We start from the raw sequence: 20981 nt of genomic DNA, 5'->3' as shown, positions 1-20981 counted from the left end.
ACACATACAGCCTAAGAGAAGCTGGCCACATTCTCCTTTTATTTTACATCCAAGGTACTACATAGACACTAGAAGCACAGGACAAGGTATTCACACTTCCCTTTACTCTGCAATATGGCAATTGGAGGGGACACAGGAGAGAAGAGTGGAAGAGAGAGGGACAGTTCAAGCCCAAAGGAAGATGTAGGGAACTAATCAAGTAGTTCGAAAGGAACTGTCCCCCTTCTGGACAGTATTTTATACACCTTGCTCTGCAGTGACTGACATTTGAGACCACCCCACACACATGCATTCTCAGGCACCAACCCCAGACCTTGCAGGGGTTTTTAATCAATAATTTACAGTAATGGCTTCGGAGGACAGTGGTGAATACCATGTAAGGTTAGTTGGTAACTGAACCAGATTGTGTTTTGCTTCCTCAAGGATGGCCTAATTGCTGCTTGTCCAAAGGTGAGTTGCATATGGCTAAGAGGGACTTCCCATCATACAGTCTACAGCGGGAAAGATGGGCAAACAATAAAAATAAGAAAATGCACACTGAAATAGTTTGAACCTGGCCCTGTATTGGCTGGAGTAACACGCTCGAATTAATTTGATTTGTATGAGGCTTGATTTCTCAATGATTCCTGGCAGTCTCTGACGCATCAGTGAAGGAAGCAGAACAACTAGCAGCATCTGGGATTCCATTTTTTGTGTCTTTCTGAACTTTAAGGTAAAGCATATTCATGCTTGTTCACTTGAACAGCAAATCCTGGAACAAAGCATCAGAAAAAATATCTGTATCGTTCACATTCTTACAGCTGTAAGTGTTGTGGGAGTATCATTTGTTCCCCCATCCACAACTTTTCCTTCTTACACCTCTTTCAGCTCTTCAGGAAATATCCTATAATCTGAGAACTCCTTCCTCCTTTCCACCAGTGTACCCTTTAGTCGTTGGCAAATTCAGCCTGGAATTTAAGGAAATCTTTGTGAGATACAAGAGTCTACATTCATTTAGGAGTTACAATGACAGGGAAGTGTCATGTATTTGGATGCCATAGGTTTCTTTGAGTCCCTTGAAGCCATGTTAAGGAAATTTTTTACTAATTCCCCCCTGAAATTTGCTAGTCTCCAATCTGTGCTATCAAACTGATTCTGAGGTTGTGATAAAAATGGAATGACTGAAACATCACTTTAATCCAGATAACCCCAGTGGCCTGGGGCCACTGCCGTAGCCAGTGCTGTGTCAGAAATGGGTAAAATGCACTTTTGTGGAGGTAATGAACTCTGGTGGGAAGGTGGGGAGAATGCAAAGAACATCTTGAAATAATCTCATGGTGAGAGCCAGGGTCTTAGGAAACTTTGTCCTTTGAACCAGCTTGACTGAAATAAAAAAAAAAAAAAAAAGCCTTTGTGACAGAATGTTGTTCATTTGGCAGATGGACCAAATGAGATGGATCTTACAAACTGCTGTGTATGTCCCAAATGATCTTAAAGGCCATTAGACATACTTGAAATCACTGGAAATGAAATGCTCAAAGCGTTAGGTACTTAAACACTACTGAGATAGATAAGGAAAATCCAGACTCAGGATTCCTGCCATTGCTTATTGCCTGTGATAACCACTAGTAAGTGGTTACAGCCTTTGCATTTTTTTATTGGTGACTATGCATACTGTTCCAATTCTGACTGTATACCTACTTCGAGCAAAATTTGCCTGCTTGGGAGCAGAGCTTTGAGGAAATTCTGCCTCTTGTTTAGGCAACCTTGCTCCTGTGTTACAGAGACCTGACCATGAGCACAAGCTCTTGGCAGACACTCTGGTGATTACCCCAGTAAACACTGGCTGGCAGCTACACTGTCATTCTCAGTACTTACCTTTGGCATAGCATGCATTTAGGTAGCCTCACTGCTGAGTACCAGCTTTCCCCGGCTTCCCTTTATGATCTGCTCTCTGTACATGTCTGTCTGCTGCCACACCAACAGCCGCCACTGCGTGGCATTGACCTGTTTATCTGCTCTGAATGTCATCAGGTGGCCGGGCAGCTAAAAGCTGAGCATTGAAAAAACATTGAGGAGCTGAACCGCTGTCTTTTTACCAGGTGCAGAGGTAGATGCTAACAGTAGTAAGAACTGCCAGCTATTTAGGAATGGCTGCAATAATTTTCTTCCATAAAGATGATACTTCTACTTGGCTATACACCAAACTAGTTCTTGAGGACCTCACATCCACATCACTTTCAAGGTAGCATGCTCTTTAGCTATCAAGCCAGAAGATACGGGGCAAGGAAAGGGACTTTGAGCCAGAAGAGAGACTCTTAGTGATGCAGGCAAAACTGGACTACGAGCTCTAGGGAACAAACTTGGAGTTGTGTTCCCCTTTGCTCTATTACAGACCTCACCAGGAGATCCGGTCCCACTTCCCCTGTCTGGAAAAGCTGTGAAACTGGCATGGAGAAGTAGGTCCCGCCAACGCTAGGCTGAAAGCAAACAAGCAAGTGTAGAGATAGGCACAAAGTCACAAAATCAGCAAAAGAAAATGGTTCAGTAAAATAATGAAACCATAGGAAGCAGAGCATAGGTGCAGAGAGAGCTAGGCTGCATCTGAGCAAAGGAAACCGAACAATGAAAGAAAAAGAAGAGAATAAAACTGAGCATAGATTAGGGCAGAGAGAGGTGTCTCAATGGAAAATGCTGTTCCCTGAGAGGGAGCAGGCAACCAAGAAAGTCAGAGCTTAGGTAGATTAAACAGGCCAGAGTTGGCTGGCCATGGAAGATCCTTTGGGGAAGCAGGTACAGGACTGACTCTATTTACTGTGAAGCTGTACAGTACTTGCTGCCCTCTTCCAGCGAGGCCAGGGATGGCCCAGGGGCCTGTCCCCAGCCTGAACCAGGGGCCGGTGGCACTTCTCCATGTCCGTTACCTGCGCTCCTCACCCAGTACACACCGAGGCAGTCCTCCAGCGGTGACCTCACACGCAGCACAAAATGGAGGCCTGCAGAACAAGGCAGTTCTTTAACCTTCCCCTGCAAGCACCTTCTTACTGTCCTTTCAACCCTCAGCAAGCAAAACCGCCTAAATTAAATCTCTCTTTTTTGTCCCATCCTTATCTCTGTGCAAGTGAAAAGGAAACATTTTATTAAAGCACTTACTGGGTTATGGTGCTGAGCATCTGCTTTGCTGCCTTTTCCTTTTCCAGTGGAGCCAGCAACACTGCTGGAAGGAAGCAACCTGCTTCCTAGAAGGGAACCAAGCACAGAACAATAAAGAAATCATCAAGAGGGTATCCCAGGAGCTGCGCACATAGCTGGTTTTACCCCAAACTTTTCACAGATCTGTGGCTCATCCGCAGGGAAGAGTGAAAGGAATGTATCTACACCCAACTTGACTAATGTTACTTTGACCTTCTTCTCATTCCAGCTTGAAACACAAGGAAAGTGACTACTTGGCTTTCATTTAATTCCAAATAAATCATTGACCACTGGTTCCAGACTGTATTTCAATGCCATAGCTGTTCTGGCTAAAGCAGCTAATGTCTATAGCTATCTAATGAGTAATGAAGGCATTCTCTAACCTTCCCAAATGTTTCCATCAGTCCCATTTTGAATTTCTGTATCAGTCTACTGTTATACATAAAAAATAACTTAAAATAATACAGCAGGTTCCAGCAGGTGACAGCATCATGCAGTCAAGCTAAGAAATGCCATTACTGAATACATCTGTGCAACCTGAATGCCTTAGCCTTAAGAATACACTTTACAAAGCAGAGTCTAATCTTACGCTCTCACAGTGTTTCTCTTCCTTCTCCTCCCTCTGCCCCCCCCTTAAGATTCCTACATCTGACCTCAGGGTGTAAGGAATTTGCCTATCATCACATATCAACACCCTGGCAAAACCAGGGATGAAATACTTTGCAAAATTCAGAAACTTAGAACATGCTTTTGCTTTCTATAATCCTCTAATATTCACCATACACATGTGACAAGAAACGAATATGATGTCTTTAACATAACAGCTCTCTTTCTTACACCATTCTAATTTATTCTTAGGTGACCCTCTATCCTATGCACTAATGATGGTTTAAAATTATTAAATATTGTAATTTCATAAATAGTATAGTTTCTGGGAGTTTGTGCATTGCTGTATTGACACAGTAAATCTGTATTATAAGTCTTTTCTTTGAATCAGAGGAAAATGGAAAAAGTTTGAGTTACAGAGTTTGTGTCACGTGGAATGTGCTAAGGGGGAAGAAGAAGCAGACAAATTACTTCAATGGCTTACCTATCTGCCATTCAATCACGGAAGTTAAGCAAGCTGTAAAATTCAGCAAATGAAGGATTCCTGCAATAAGATGGTAAGCCAAGATGTTCTTCACAGGAACGTTTTTTTTCTTTTGAACTATACATGATCATACCAATATTTTCTAGGGAACACATGAGATGCAATTGGGCTTCAGCAGTTTTTCAAAGGTAGACTATGCCCTTTCCCAATTTCATGATATAATTTAAAACTCTGAGGTTTAAAAACAAAATTGGTAAATCACTGCCATTTGTTGCTAAACTGTGGCTTTAAACAACATGAATTTGCAGTACAAAGGTTCTTCTCCATTTTGTGTATGTCCCAGCTCCAGTACTTTGAAATTTAGTTATGTTGTATGTTTGTAGGTAGCGACTAATAGACCAAGTAACTGAATAAAAACACATCTAAAACAACTATGCATATTAATTAACCTAGACGTGTCTTAAAGAAAGCATCAAGGAGCGTTATAGCTGAATTTATATCCTGGCCTTGAGGCTAGGGGGAAAGTCACCTCTGCCTCATGTGATATGCACTGGCATATGAAACATGTTGGTGTTTTAAAGCCAACTCCAAAAATAGCAGTTTTGGCAGTGGCAGTTCTCTATGTCTTTATTATCTAGCTCTGGTAGCATAATGACTACAGACTGTGGCCATTTTTTTTTTCCTTGTTTGTAACTTTGCACTCTCAATCCAAATGGCAAATTGGAGAACCCAAGAATGTGTTCACAGGTTAGGAATCCTAGAATCATTCAGCATAAGATTCAGACTTAGAGTGGGCATCCAAAATGTCTTGGGTTTCTTCATAAAAAATCAGTTCAGTCTGATTTTACACAGTACATTAACTGTGGCTGAATAGTTATTGTATAGCTCACTAAAGGGCAAAACTAAAACACCCGGATGCCTCTCTGTGTCCCAAGGTGTTTTCTTTGCTTTCAGATTAGCTTAACTCTGGCATTTCTTCAGTTTACTATGCTTGGTTATGGATAATTACAGTTCTTCCCTGTTGCATAGATTAGCCCAAATTATCAATGTTCATTTAAATGTAATTTTGTCTAGGAATATTAACATGTATTGGCACACTTAATCTTTTGGTAATTGGTCTTCTATCAGGACTGGCTATAGCACATAAATAGAAAAAATTTTAATATTTGCAAAAATAAAAATAAATATATGATTCCTGGGGTTTTTCTCCTAAAATTTTTAGCACAACAAATTGCTTTAATCCTATCTTTTCTAGCTCAAGAACTGTCAGAATTTCTGGAAAATAAAATTTCAAAGACTTTGAAATTCCTAAGGACAAGATTTTACTTTGTGCTTAGAAAAATGCAGGCTCAACTCTGCTACCTCATGTACCTCACACACACACCCCCCTCCCCCCTTTTATTTCCTTCCTCTCTGCCCCTTCATCTATTACTGCAAACACATTCTAAATGGTGTGGATGGTGACATCATCAGGCTTTCTTACTGCAACCAGCAATGGCACTCAAGACTACATCTCTACAGTCTCCTGATTAGGTGAGTTGATTTCAGCTAGTCAGAAAAGTATCATCCACTATGTTTATTCCTTTCAACCATGGCTCTCCTGGCATAAATCAGAAGTCCATATACAAACCTGCATGTTTGTTGTGTACCTTTATATACTTTTTTTTTTTTTTTAAATCTCTGCGCTAAAGATATAAGAGTAGATATGGTACAGCAAAAAATCACCACCCTTGCAGGATGCAGCTGTCTTTCTTACCATGCCAAGGTACTGAGAAACTACAGTGAAAATTTTGCAGTGTCAGTATCAGATGACTGCCATTAACAACGGAGTGTACAAAACCTAAAAATTATGTTGAACTTTACATCACATTCTCTGTAATGATTATTCTCAGTGGTGTATATTAATGATGTATACACCTGTGGGAAAATAAGGAGTCAGCAGATAGGGAAACTATCTGGGAAGAGCAGCAGAGGCCACTGGAAAGCATCCCTACTTCCAATATCCATAATAAAAAGGGAACAGGCAGGCTGAATAACCTAGCACTCTGCTACTGGAGAGTACATTGAGTCAGCAGCTTTCCTCGAGGTGGCAAGCTGGGAGCTCAGGGCGAGCTGGGCCTGTACTATCAACCTGGCACTTGGATCTGGATCTGAACTTTCACAGCTCAGCTACAGCTCTAGGATCCAGTGGGATTTTCTGGCAAGAAGAATAATGGAGGAAGGAAAATGTAGCACAAGTGAGTAGAGGGGTAAAAGGAGAGAGAACCTAAGCCAATATAATAAAAGTTTATAGTGGATCACTTCCACTGGGCTTTATGTGAATCAGGTAGATAGGAGTGATAAGTGGATTTGTGTGAAGATCATACTTGGATTAAACTATGGGCCGTGGCAGGGGAGGCGTAACAGCACTGTTAAAAACAGCAATGCAGTATGTCTGTGCCTGGGAGTGCTCTTGGAGAAATGGAGGGCAAGGGGAACTGCAGTTACCCACAAGGTCAAAAAGAACGTGAAGTCTTCTACTTGATGACAATATACAATTTCTGACACTCAAGCAAAACAAACTAGTTTGCATTTACACTAATGTTCTTCTCCCATTAGTACTTCTCATCACAAGTAAACACAAGCTGTTTGTTCACTTCTGACAGGGAATCATCTTTCACACCTGCTTGGTCTCACTGCGGTGCCACAAAGGCAAGAGGAGTGAATAAAGCTCAAACATTTGTGAGGGGAGCTGTGGCCTGCTCAGGATAATCCCAGACCCATGGAAACGGTGGCCTGGACAATGCCGTGGTGATACAGTGAAAACCCTCATACTACCAGGCACAAAGCAGCTATTGCTTTTATGGTGTCATTTCCAGATCCCTTCAAAAAGAGACAGTTTCATAGTGTTGGGCCTCCTGGCCTTACAGTATTTATTTATCACTCTTGCTCTGAGCTGATGACACTGAACTCTTTCTTCCCAGCCTTCAACACAAGGATCTACAGAAGCTCATTCCTATCTTCTGCCTCTTAATAGCAGCTCATGAGCTGTCTTCTGCTATGAAGGTTCCTGACATATAGCACCCCACTTCCTAATTACACCATACAGCATGGCTTTTGTCTTCCTCTGCACGATCAATAACTCCACTTGTTTTTCCTGTTCTTCCAGAATTTCAGTACCAGCCCTTTGGGTTCTCTTGTGCCTCTAAGTACACAAGCACTCATGCTGTGAGTTGTTCTGCAGAAATGGAGAAATCTTACAGAGCATCTCTCAGAACAGAGGTCTCTGCGGAACATCTCACAGTATCACATCTTCATTGCTGTTGCTAAGATACAGGCAATTTTAAGCAGGGATCTGATGGCCACTTGGTATCTCAGGCAGGGCTGCTGCAGAGATTGAGAGACCTAACTCTGTCTTCAAAGCAAATCGGCTTCACTTTCTGACCCTTGTAATCTTTTTCAACAATCCCTTTTCACATAATTCCTATAAAGATTTCAGTGTTCCTGCCAACCCTCTTCCTTGCCATCCACATAATCCCTAGTATCTCTTACCATTTCAACCTGCCCTATTCCAGAATCTTTTAGCAACAAATGTTAAGTTTTGCCTTCCACAGTTCCTAATGACCTCCCAATCTCGGAAGTTTAGTGCTTTCAATCATATTTCCGAAAATCTTACACAGTCCCTTCAGCCTCATTCCCAGAAATAGACGGAAACTGATTTAAATTTCCTATAATTTTAGCTTTAGGCTGATGCGTAACAAGAAATGCTTCAATCCAAATCAGTTCATTTTAACAAAGGGAAACACAACTGCAAACAGGGTCTGAGATCAGGGCAGCTGATAGAACCTCAGCAACAGATACTGCAATAGTTCTGCCTGCTGTGGAACTAAATAGAACTTCTAATGACTATAATCATCTCTGCACTGTGAATGGATCCAAGCTGACTTTAATCAACTACTTCAACTTTAATCAAGTACTACACAAAGAGCCCAGCCTTAACAGTCAAAGAGCTCAGTGCAGGTTAGCTACCTGATTACCCACCTTCTCAGGAGCATACTGCTTTGTTCAGGAAGCACTGTTTGTGTAATTCCCGTATCCAAACTATCTAGTTTATAAAAAGGTATGGGCACTGCATTCAGAAAAGCAACCACTGAGATACATGCTCTCCACAGAAAGACATAAACACATTAATTCTTTGCAATCTACTGTAACTCCTTCTGCAGTATGTACAGCACTATTTATTCACGCTACTGAAACACACTTCCCCTCCCATTCTCTCCCCATTTCTATGAGCCTATCATCCACCTATGCTTCTCAAATCTTAAGTATAGCATACAAAAGATTTTGCCAAATGAATGTGGCTCAACCTCTCATACACTTCTAGAAGCATAAGTAGAGGACTTTTTTCTTTTTTTTTTCTTTCTGTCTTTTTTACCTGGTGAGCTGGAAGTACTGGGGGTGCAGTCACTGTCATCCAGCCACATACTCTGAACCACTGAATCCTGTTTTGGAGGGCCCTCAAGAGAGCACGTCAGCTCCTGGAGAGGGCAAAGAAGACGTGTTTTAATAACGCACTTGGTAAAATCAGGAAGGGTAGCCTCTGTTTGTTAGAGATCATACACCCACCCTGTCATTCTCCTCTTCCTCAGATGTTTCATTTTCCCTCAAACCACTACAACAACTGCTTACGCTGGATGAAGAACGTGAGAATGGCTGCATCACACAGTATCCTGAAGTCTGACTCCTGAGCATTCTGTGAAATGCAAGCATTCAACATCATCATGCTTATTGTTACACATAGGCTTGCACTTTTTGTGACATAGCTTGATTATATAGCAGTCAGAAACAGAAGAAATTATTCATCCACAGCTAGTTTTTCCACCTAGGAACAGAATTCAGGTGAACTGGCTTGCATTCCTTAATTTCTAGTTGCTACTTCATTTAGTAGCAACACCACTTCTTTTTCTGTTCTGGGTAACCATACGAAAGCTGTATAAAAGGACAAGACTAACTGAATTTTTAAGTCACAGACCTAAGTGTCTTAAAGCAGAGTGAGTCAAACCACCTGCATTTAAGCACTGTTCACCTCTAGACATTCATTACAATCCACAGATGCCTTCATTTTGGAGATCAGAGATTTTAGGAGCCCAAATACAACATGGTGAAGTGTTAAACTGAGTATAAAGGGAAGGCACTACACAGCCTAGCCCACCCATTCCCACAGCCACTCTCAGCCTGTCATGTTTCATCTTACATGGAATTCCAGACAGTACAAGGGAACTATGAAAGCACATTTTTCATGTCATAGAGCTTATAAACTGTTACCACTGTGTTTCTGGACAGTTGTAACAGGAGGAGTCAGGAAAGCATATAGACATTAAAGAGTATTATAGAATGGTTAACTAAGAAAGTTCAGGGAAGCAATGGGGAGGCAGAAACAAATTACTGAGAACTGCATTATTGCAGAGTGTCTCAGTGCCCAACTATTTAGGATCAAGTGCCAAGCTCTTGCACAGATATGTCAGAATCCTCCTCCTGCTTACAGACAGGAACATACCGAGGTCAGGATGCCCATCCTGGTGATTTTGCACATGCCCAGCTGCCAGTAGACTGGCTCCTGTAGGTCCATCCCACTAGACTTTTAGCTCCCACAGGGTCATTACAAAGGGAACATCCCAAGCAAACTGTATTGGATCACTTGACCACCACTCTCTCAAATGTCACGGACACTGAGGTAGCCTGCTGCATGTTTCATATCTGTCAAGAAAGACCCTTAAGGTCAGCTTGTCCCAGCTCAGAATTTGGGACCCATTGCTTGCAGTTACCTAGGAGGAAGAGCAGCCCATGAGGCAGATATGCTTACATGGTGGAAGGTACACTGTGGGTGTAAGCCTAACATTTATGGTGAAATACTCACTGCCTGCACAAGAGACCAGCCAATAAGAGAGAGATGGAGTGCTTAAAATTTTAAGAAACCCAAAAAAGCTGAGAGAGGCAAGAAAGATAAGACACCTTTAACATACTAAATATATTTATTCCTTCAGAAACACTGCAAAATGTGGCCAGTCTTGACCTACAAGCAGTAATGAAACCTAAAGTCCCAGGCATATTACATGCCAGCATGCAACAGGGAGAACAGTAAAGATGGGGCCAATATAGGCCAAAGATATTTCCTCAGGAGATTAGGAAATATATTTTGGAGGAAATGAAGGCCAACATGCTTCTCCCTTGGCAGAGCAAATCAATAACATGAATTTAAGTGAGCTGGGACCTAGATTTCCACAAAGTATCTCCTTCTCAGCATCCTTCCTCAGCAGGTTTCTCCATTCTCATTCTCTGCACTGCACTTCCTGACCTATGTCATCCAAAGGCACTAGAGACAGAGGTGGAAACATGTTCTTCTGCTCTTGCCTTCCGCAGGCCAAGCTGTTCTCTTCTTGCTCATCTGAGGGGAGGGGAAGAGAAGGGGAGGCACTGAAGGTGGCCTCCTTTCCCCATCATTAGTAGAGGCTGATTCAGTGGCTGCTGACTGGGCAATGGAAAGGGCATAGAGCCAAAATGCTCCAATAGGAGCTATCTGTCCATTTCCCTTTCCCAGGATTCCTGCTCCAGGAACTGCCAGTGGAGCGTTACTTGGTGCCACTTGGTCTCTCCACAGTCCTTGAGGTCCTCTAAGTTCATGCTCCTCTTAGCCAGGACTCTCATTTCACCCCAAAAGTCTTGCCAGTATCTTCAGTGAGGTAACCAATGACTGAGTAGCATCCGGTCCACTCCTGATTGGCTTGATGTCCCCACTCAGATGTGTCTGAGGAGGGAAAACACACACACAAAAAACCCATGTACTTTTCCTAGGATATGGACATACACAGTACAGTGCTTGATTTTTCAGATGCAACCCAGAGAGCCATCTGATGCTGAGGAGTTTTGCTACCTGGTTACTTAGGCTGGGTCCATTCTTTTGAGTCTGTTCCCTGGGAAGAAGGATTATTTGGAAGGCTACCTGGGCAGTAGAGCGGAAAAACTAAGGACAATTGTCCCTGCATGTGGGAGAGAAGATGCTGTTAGCCCAAGTGAACAATGCGGTTTCATGGATTGCAGGCTGATCACTGCAGAAGGGTGTGTTGGAAATCAGCATGCAAGGACAGAAAGTAAGAGCTCGTTTGTCTCTACTGTAAAAGAATTAATCTATTATTTATGTGTTCCCTTTGCATTTGTTTCCAGGTTGGTTTTAGTAGAACATAGATGAAGAGTTTGATCACTCAAGTCTGGAATCTAAAACGATTATTTAAGACCAGCAGCAACATGCTGGACATTTTTTTGAATTTTGAGAAGTTTCCTGTGACACTACACCCTGGAGAGGACAGGAGTGGAGTGATGACATACTACCAGGGATAACATTTTTAATAGGGGCTGCATAAATTACTCTATAACCAGCTAGAACTCTTTTTGCATTAGAAATATGCCTACATCATGATCCTGATTTGTGGTTCCACTATTAATGAACAATAAACAGACTATTTCAGTAGAACTTCAGTAGAACTGTCTCTGAGAGAGACTTGTTGGAATTACACTCCTAGCCTGTTCCTGCAATACTGTGCTAGTATGGTCTTGGTGAAAATGGTGTGCTTTACATGGTTGAATTACATGTCCTTGATTCCCTGTCCGAGATATGACAAAGAAGGTATGACTGCATGTGGGCTGGTGCCTAACTCTGAAATCACAACTCTAACTCTGGCTAATCAGCAGTTGTGCAAAACTCCATGCTACATCCCACCTCCTAAACAAACTGTCCAGGAATGGGCTAAACCACCACAACTGTGAAAAGACTTTCTGGTGATCATACAAGTGGGTCTGAGTCCATGACTGGAAAAAGATGCATAGAGAGAATCCTGGGGACAGAAGCAGACTGACTGCCAAATCATACAGGTCATGCCTCGTGCATAAACAATATTCACGCAAGTATTGTTAGTGAAATCCCATGCTATGTTTGCTCTCTGAAAGCATGTGATGCCGATTTGAAACAGCCATTGCAGCTGGCTCACCTCCTCAGCTGATGAATGGAGAACAGGTCTGGGATGTGGGGGAAGCCCACAATCAAATGCAGATATCAGGAACAGATGTCAAGAAAGCTTCATCATTTTTTTCCAGGACATGCACACATTCTACAGTAGGGTAACCAGGACTAGCCAAGCTATGAGATGTTTTCTTGCTAGGCAGAATTCTTGCTGATTATGCAAGGTTACTTCAGCTACCTAATCAGAGCAAGAGTCCCTCACACATACCTAGCCAGGAACTTCTACTTCACTAGCAAGGTCCCAGGCAGGATGAGGAAGGGGAGGTGGAATGATGTGGTAATGCTGGAAGATGGGGGTTGCTGATCAATTAGTGGTTCCATGTCCTGTGTTCTCTCTTCTCCTTGGCCGCCAGAGCTAGCATCTTAAGTGCTTTGTATCTCCTAGCTGTTTTCCCATCCTCCTCCCCACCAAAATTTTGGACACCCACCCAACCCAAAAACTAGTATCACAAAAACATACTTACCAGAACTCTGCACCTTGGCTGTGACAAAATTCTGGGCAGTCCTACAGCATACAATTGGGTAGCTGAACTACTGCAGATAGTCACCAGCATTGGATCTAGTTGGAAGAAAGGCCCTTCCTAGCCCCTAGACTTGAAATCTGGAGCAATTACAACTATAAAGGCCTGGTTCTAGGGGACCTCCTGAAATCTTCTTACAGCAGACCCAGTCCTGAGAAAGGGACGTGCCCTACTACAAAGTACTCGGTACCCTTTTTGCCACAGGTCTCATCCAAGTTCTCATAAAAAAAAAAAAAAAATCAGGTGTGGCAAGCTGTTCCAGAAAGTCAGCTGCAGTCTTGGATTTAGAGACAGGCTGCTCTGGAGTCTTGGAAATTTAAATGTGTGGTTTCCGTGAAGTCCTGAAGTATCCTAGATAGGATCACATCCCAGCATAATACAGCTTAGCAACAACAAAGCTGCACTACAAGGAAAGTGCATTTTTCCAGTTTTCGACCACCAGAAACTGGAGAACTATTTTGCAGATTACTGCATGAAGTGTTTTGGAGAAGAACACTGGGTGTGGTGTGCTTTAGCAATGAAACATAGGTGCAACACGTGAGAACCTGCTGTAACACTTTGGGAGGATTTAAGACAGGCTAGTTCACACTGGTTGGGAGCAGCAGCATGAATCCTGCTTAAGAGAGCAGAACTTGAATACAACCCAACATCCCAACATACCCTTGTCCAAGCTTCTCCATGAAGCTCCAAAATCACTCCAGAGCAAACTACAGAGGAAACATATACATGAGTAAGCATGGGTAATTGGACAGCTAGGGCTTTGTGTATCCTGTTGGATGCAAGCTAACATTACAGTAAAGATATAGCCAAAATCACCTTTAAGTGGTCCAATTTTTCTTCACTGGCTGTTTAAGAACGCCGAGTTCCTTACTTACATGCTCTGAATTACTGTGCCACAGCCAGACACCTAACCTTTATGATGCTGCAATGCCTGATGTGGACAATCTCAGTAAAGCCTCCAACAGAGCAAGACATGCACCACACTTAAGCCAATACCAGACACAGTGAGCATCTTTCAAATATTAAAATTATTTTTAACTCACTTGCTCTTCCTGCTGGGGAACTCTGGGGAGCTGGGACTGGATGATCCATCAGACTTCAGGTCAAAGAAAGTTCCTGGACTGTCCAGCACCTTCTGTATCCTCTCTGCAGTATCTCTGCTGGGACAAAAGAAAAACCAGCTATACCCCAGGGCCAGAGTTAACCCCTATCTATTCTAACACTTCCTTGCAAGCCACAATACAAAGCTGGATCTCTCATATACACACAAAAGGGAAGCAAATGCAGTTGCGTTGAAAAGGGCAGACTCCTTAGATGTGACCTGTTGAGGGCAATATATTAGAAATGGCCAACTTTAAGCTCCTGTTGAACTGATATAAAAGCCTAAATTAATTTCAGTATTCTTTAATTCTTCAACTTTTTCTTCTACCCACCCCATTTCATTGGTCTTAAGAAGCTTTAGGATTGATTAGAGAGCTTATATATTTATTGCATAAAGAAAAAGGATTCAGCAAATTTTCCTGTTTCAGGATGGTTACAATAGTTTTATTGCTACTAGTACTGGTCAAGATACTTCTGAAGTAAGCTGTCTGTGTGAGTAACTGAAAAGTGGGGTATGTTTAATTAAAGATTGGAAAAATCAGGTTTTTGTTGGGGTTTTTTTTGTGGCTTCAGTGATGGAGTTCACAAAGTTCCTCCTCTACTCTCTTGGTCAGTTGATCCTACCTGTACCACTTGCATCACAGTTCCTCATGCCCTCACTTGTGCTAATACAACTGTTTGTGAGACTGGAAGTTATCCTGACAAAAAACAATCCTGAAACTAAAACAGCCCTGAAACTTCTGTGACACATGAACAAGCGGGATGGACCGGGTCAGCTCTGTCATCACAGCCTGCATATCATTAAACTACAGCTCAGGGTGAGGTCACACAGGACATGTTGAGCTCAGTGTTGCCAGAGAGAGCCTGCTCCAGCCTCCTTCACTCTTGCTGAGTGTACTTTCCATCCGTCCTGGTACCCATCAGACTTCTCCATGATCCAGTTCATGGCAGAACCTGGCAGACAATTAATCCAATGAAAGAAAGTTGATACTTTTTCTGTTAGATTAATGGGCTGAATCGGGTCCACGAAGGGTCCACTAAGTATCTGAGCCATCACAAGAAATGAGACAGGACTGGGTAGTTGAAAGAGACACTGGGAGAGGGAAAGTATGATACATGCTTTTCAGTAGCAATTAACTGTTAGAACAGACCAGTTGCTAGTGAAATTGCACCTTCCAGAATCACCCACTAAATCTTTCACAAAACACAAGATAAGGCTTACTGTTCCTCATATGCAAGATTACAAATAAGCAAAAGGAAAGCTAAATAAACCCAACAGCTTACCAATTCCCTCCTAGCAAAGAGCAGGAAAAAAAGAAAATAAATCCAGGGTTAGAAAGCTTTTACAGATCTTTTAAGAGGATAGTGAAGGATGTTGTACACAAAGTAATGGACTGAAGGGCACAGCTGCGTAAGGTACAAAACTATTTAAAGTAGTGAGGAGCTGTGGCTACTGTGTTGGCTTAGACTGTCACAGGGAAGTTGTCTCAGAAGATTTTATTTTTCTCAAAGGAAGTCCTATACTATTTTTATTCAGATTAGGTTATGGGCACCTCATTAAGGAAAGGTTCAAGGGAATAATTGGAAAGAAGGGAAAATGTAGTAATTCTTCCTGTTGTGAAATCGCTAGTTTCCAAATTAAAGAAGGCTTTTCCCCTTTTACACTGAGTCTTTAAGCTGTTCCCTGGAATTCTTGCAACTGGGAAAACTGTATATTAGATGCAGAGCATTCATGACTTTTGAGACTCTCTATAATCTTAAACAGGTGTCTCAGCTAGAGCTGAGACAAATTTATTGATTTAACAAAATAATCTCTCGTGACCAGTAAACAAACTTTTGAATGGTTATAATTCTGTCAAGTATGCCAAATCACTCCTTGAACCTGTATGTTACCCCTTAATTATAATTATTTCTCAGACCATCTAACTTAAAGTCTAGTTGTTTTGACTTAAAGCTTCTTTAAAAAAAATTCTTTCTTTAAGGCATTAGAAGTTTTGTCTGTCTGTTTGTTTTCATGTTAAAAAGTTCAAACAAACAATGAAGCACTCAATTCCCCCTTCCCAAGTAAAAGCCTTTCATCTGACTTATCTAAAAGTGGTGAATACAGAACAGGAGAACCAAGAGTCCTGGATCATACTGCACAATGTTTAAGAGCGATCTTACTATGTTACTCCACCATCTCCTCCATTCTTCCTCAAGTATTGATCCTCCCCATTTCCAAATGTCCTTTTTAATTTTGTTTCTGTCATTTGTCCATTTCTCCATTAGCCAATAATGAGGCTTTTCTTCTCACTCCAACAATTTCCAGTTCAGTTCTCATTCCTGTTGATTCCCCTTTCTGTCCTTATACGTGCCTTTCTATCTCCCTTTTCTCATCTCCTCCTGCTTTTTTCTCTCTTTGTCTCATCTTCCCATGGCTCATACCTCTTTTCCTCCTGTATGTTCTCAATGCCAATGGCACTACTCCGTCGCCCATGGAAGCGGCTGGCTCGAGTACGTGATGGGCTCCTACCAGGCAAGGCAAAAGACTAGAAAAAAGGAAAGTGTGACAGAAAGCAGAGAGGGGAACAAGACAGGAAAAACTGTGGAGAACTGGAAGCATGGGAGAAGGAGTTTGCGACGTGGATCCAGTTCCTCTCCTTTACTCTGCAATACAATAGCACAGCCCAGCTCCACTGGTGCAAGGAGGAGTACTTCTGTCAGCGAGAAAGAGAAGCTAGGGCCTACAAAGGTGGTATGAGAAAGAGACAGAGAGACATAGAAACAAAGGCAGAACAAGATACACAGCCAGTATACAGAGAAAGAGGCTCAGGAAGGGAGGTATCCCCATAGGAGAGAAGGAGAGGCAGAATCAGAAAGGTAAGGAAAACTAGAAGTTAAAGGAGACAATGAGGCAGAAACCCAAGTCATTACTATTCTATGACCTTGTTGTGCTGACATAAAGAATGCATACAATTCATCAAGAAATTTCCACACTGAAAGGCACCTTGGCTTACTTGGAGATTTTTTTTTTTGTAGTTTGCCTGTATTGACATCACTAGTGCAGAGAAAATCTGCTGGATGCACTTTGGCCAAGGTAACCATATTTCCCATATCAGAAACAAGGATCCTTTTCTGGAAACATTTGTCATGGATTTATTATGCTCACACTGATCATGTATGTTTAGTAGCCCTATCAAATAAGAAAGGCTTTGATAGTGCCTAGAAATATTCACTCTTTTCTCACCCCAAACTTTATTAATTCTGCTGTTTGTTCCCAACATGCAAATTCTGTTTACAGCAAAACAGCACCTTGAATAAACATTGTACAGCTGCTTATTATATTACAGAAAATAATCGGACTGGTGAAATTGAAGAAAATGGAACAGATCTAGTGTCCTTATGTTCTCAACTCTTGCCATGTGACAATACAGTACCATTCTGGTCAAACCACAGTGCATGCATTTTTTTAAGGTATGGCAACGTACAGGATCTAATCCAGGATAGCAGAGAGATATGTCTGATGTAGAATCATGTTTGGCTTTCTTCTCCCAGTGCATCAATCTCAGCTCTAGTTTACAGATGAACTGGGGCTAGAGATAGGCACAGACAAAACAGACTGCAACACATGCTGTCATCGCTTGTGAAATGGGATGATACAACAAAAAGATTCACAGAAGGACAAGAGGACAAACTAATAGGGAAAGAGAAATAAAATGTATGTGTGGGTCACAAAGGTATGCCGGGTTTCTTCTTACAGCCCACCCGAATACCTTACCGCAGCAATGGCCTTAGGGCCCTCGGCGACACTCTGGCTGAGAGCAAGGCCAGCTGTAGCTGGGCGGCTGGGCAGGGTGGCTGGCTGCTGCTTTCTCATGGATATCCCCATGGTATCCAGGCTCTGGCTGCGGCCTCTGATCACCCGCTGAACAGAAGGGAGGCAGGGAAACAGACAAACACAGATACACATATAGACATGCACACGGTAGGGTAGTATGAAAAGCACCACAGATTGGGTGGAAAGTTGTGACAGACCAACAGCAGAACCACAGAAATCCTAACTCCTAGAAGGCAGCATCTTAGATATTACCCCTTTTTGGTCCTAGCCAATTCACGGGGCTTACTGCCAGGGAAGAGTTCTTCCTCAAGTATATTCTCCACTTTCACCGCCCTTGTCCTGTTGCAATAGAGATTCCCTACCAGTATCCCAGCATACTGGATAAGACAGCATCATCTGGAGCAGTCCTACCCAGTGCAGGCTACAAAACACAAAATCAAACTCTTGTTTAAGACTGTAAGGTTCAGTCTTGCATGAACTTGAGTACTGGTTCCAAGGGGAAAGCAGCCATATCAAAATCTGCAGCATTTGAAAAAGCCATTTTCTGAGTTTACTCAGCATTTTCCAGCCTTTTACATAGGTCATCTGTGTACATGACATGCAAATCACAGCACCTGCTAGAAGTCAGAAAAGGACATTTGAGGATAATTAGTGTAAGACATGGATGGGTATGAAATTCCTGGTTGGCAGCAAAGGCAGGATAGATGATTGTATGTAAAAATACACCTCACCAAAGCATCTCAGCTCTGACCAAAGCTACACATGTAGCTACAAAGCCTATATGTGAATGGATTGGTTTCACAGCCCTTAACAACTCTAACCAGCCCACCATATAAAGCAGGTGGAGGTCATCTGAAGAAATGCTATTTATAATACATCTCTCTGTCCAGACAGATAACTTATTATACAAAGGAAGTGATGAGGCACTTCCCACAGAAGTGGAAAAGGGGAATTAGATAGGAAAGTGATATAATATAATCAGTTCAAAACTCAGTTTGCCTGTTCATACAAAACCTTTGCTTTCTCATATCATCTTGATCACTTTTAAAACTAAGTTCTGTCGCCTGATCCTGATTTATTTTAAAAAGCCAACACTGAACAAAGGTAAATTAACTCTGGCTTTTAGAGGGTAAGTAAAGCATCAGTTTTTCTCACTAGTACACTCACAGGTATGTTAGAAATTCTCTTGCAATGGCTCTTGCAACTCTTTCAGTTATAATGAAAACAAATTGGAAGAGATCTGCTGTAGGAACTGAAAGCTGCTTGCTACTAGTTATTACAATTCCTCTTGCAAACACTCACTCCTTTTTTTGTAAGTCATGGAGTGAAACCCCATCTGACACTAGACACCATTATGAAGCATAAAGAGTTTGACTTCTTAGGGACAGTATAGAATTCCACCCTGGACTATCCTGTAGTTCTGTAGGAAGGAGCACAGGAAGGGGAAAAAATCTTTTTTCTTGAGAGGTATGGTAAAGCACAGCTGAAGATGCTCTAAAGAAAGGCTGCTGGATGGAAAGACTTCTGTCTCACCCTAAGCACAGCTGATCAGCAGGGTCAATATTCCTTGGAGGGACACACAACAAGCTTGAGAAAAATGTGAGCAACTGGGTAAGGAATCAATCCACTATGGCTCACCTTGAAATTCTCGAGGAAGCCCCCACTGCCGTTCTCTATCTTGTCATCCTCCCCTACAGGTAATCCCATCATACTGCGGCTGCGAAGCTGCAGCTCCTCAAAAAGGCTCTCCAGGAGGGCACTCCGGGTTCTTTCCTGCTTCAACATTGAGAATGAAAACACAACTATTATTGGGAGTGGAGGGATTCCCCCACCACCATTTTGCAATGTCTCACATCATCCTTAAAAAAAAAAAACAAACCCAAACAAAAAACACAAAACCCCCAAAAAACCCCCCAAACCCCCATGAAAATCACTTTGAACAGTATGAAGTGGTTTAGTGGTTTTAACTGCATAGTTATGGAATATATTACAGTAATACCCAGCCCTTTTAAGCTCTTTCTACAGCAAGTCATAAAGGACGTCAGTACTTTTTTACAGGTGATGAAACAGAGGCATGCTTTTTCTAGATCAGGCAAGCAGCAGAGTCTGGAACAGAATTTTGGTACCTTGAACCAAAAATCAGTGATATTGGTACTCATCCTGTTGCACAATACTGAGTTTCAGCTAATACAGAACTTCCTCCAGCATAACGTATGCATCGTATTCCCATTCTTACTTGAGGATTAGACCTTTACATTACAATGAACCTGTTCATATTCTACCACGCCTGCTGTGAAATACAAAGGAAGCATCACATAACTGAGTACAATCACATTCCATCTTCCTTTTTTAGGCAACACAAAATTAGAAGTAGAAGAAAGTAAAAAATTGTACTGTATTTTACTAATCTGGCAGTAATATAGTTTTATGATTTTCAGTGGAAGCAACCAGGTAATAAACCCACCTCTAATTTAGCAAATTTCTCAGCTCGATAGCAGCTGTACTCGGCATTGATGAGCTTGACCAGGAGGAATTCACGAAACTCTGCACTCTACAAGACAAGATGAAGACTAGACTAGAGATGAAAACAGTAATAAAAGTATCACATGAGAAAAGCTCTGCCTTACTACTGTTTAGCCCTCCAAAGTCATCTAGCCAGACTGACAATACTGACTCAGAACACAAATGTGTGTACCATATCCCCTGGCCACCTAACACTGGACCAGAGAAACAAACCTTTCTAAATATTGCTGGATTTGGCAGAGGGGGTCCAAAGAAGGGAACATCATCTCGGGCTGTGACTGAAACCTGAAACAATATAAGCAGAAAAAAAATTAAGTATCATAACACAGATGAGACCATCAAAGCTTTCAAACTACTATGGTACATCTGATCCCTCCTGAATCATTTACATATCCAAAAGAGATCTAATATGCTGTCCTGTGCAGCCATCTGTTTCTGAACTCAGGGAATGGATGTGCTAATTTATTTCCCAGAAATTCAGTCAGCTAGATGTGCACACAGTAACAGCAACAAAAAACAATTGAACCGATTGCTTTTTTGATAAATATTTTTAATAATAACCAGTATATTTAGAACAAAAAAATAAGATACTTCTATTCAGCCTGCAAATTTACCTCTACTAGAAGAACTTTTGTCAATATGGTTATACTGACCTATTTTTTTTGACAGAGAATCCTCAGTGGAGATACACTGCACGCTGAGCGG

General features: G+C 41.9%; 1 protein-coding gene across 8 annotated transcripts in view; it reads right to left on the bottom strand.

Moving 5' to 3' along the window:
• Positions 1-17: 17 nt before the first annotated feature.
• The window catches only part of LOC142033966 (rap1 GTPase-activating protein 1-like), a 45811-nt gene continuing 24847 nt past the window's right edge, over positions 18-20981 (bottom strand). For 2 of the 8 annotated variants that reach the window (XM_075034638.1, XM_075034641.1), the window contains exons 14-23: positions 20490-20561; positions 20218-20304; positions 19392-19526; positions 17694-17840; positions 16361-16464; positions 13879-13995; positions 8867-8993; positions 8676-8778; positions 3133-3218; positions 18-2975 (exon numbers count right to left, since the gene is read on the bottom strand). In XM_075034638.1, the coding sequence (XP_074890739.1) occupies positions 2952-2975; positions 3133-3218; positions 8676-8778; positions 8867-8993; positions 13879-13995; positions 16361-16464; positions 17694-17840; positions 19392-19526; positions 20218-20304; positions 20490-20561 (1002 nt within the window). In that variant the 3' untranslated portion in view covers positions 18-2951. Of the gene's footprint in view, positions 2976-3132; positions 3219-4261; positions 4322-8675; positions 8779-8866; positions 8994-10718; positions 11278-13878; positions 13996-16360; positions 16465-17693; positions 17841-19391; positions 19527-20217; positions 20305-20489; positions 20562-20981 lie in introns of those variants that run through there. The other 6 variants (XM_075034639.1, XM_075034637.1, XM_075034640.1 and 3 more) reach the window with 6 other exon arrangements.

This window comes from Buteo buteo, chromosome 8 (genome assembly GCF_964188355.1).
Source record: "Buteo buteo chromosome 8, bButBut1.hap1.1, whole genome shotgun sequence".
Taxonomy (NCBI): domain Eukaryota; kingdom Metazoa; phylum Chordata; class Aves; order Accipitriformes; family Accipitridae; genus Buteo; species Buteo buteo.
The sequence above is the reverse complement of the archived record's forward strand: the minus strand, read 5'-3'. Positions and strand labels throughout refer to the sequence as shown.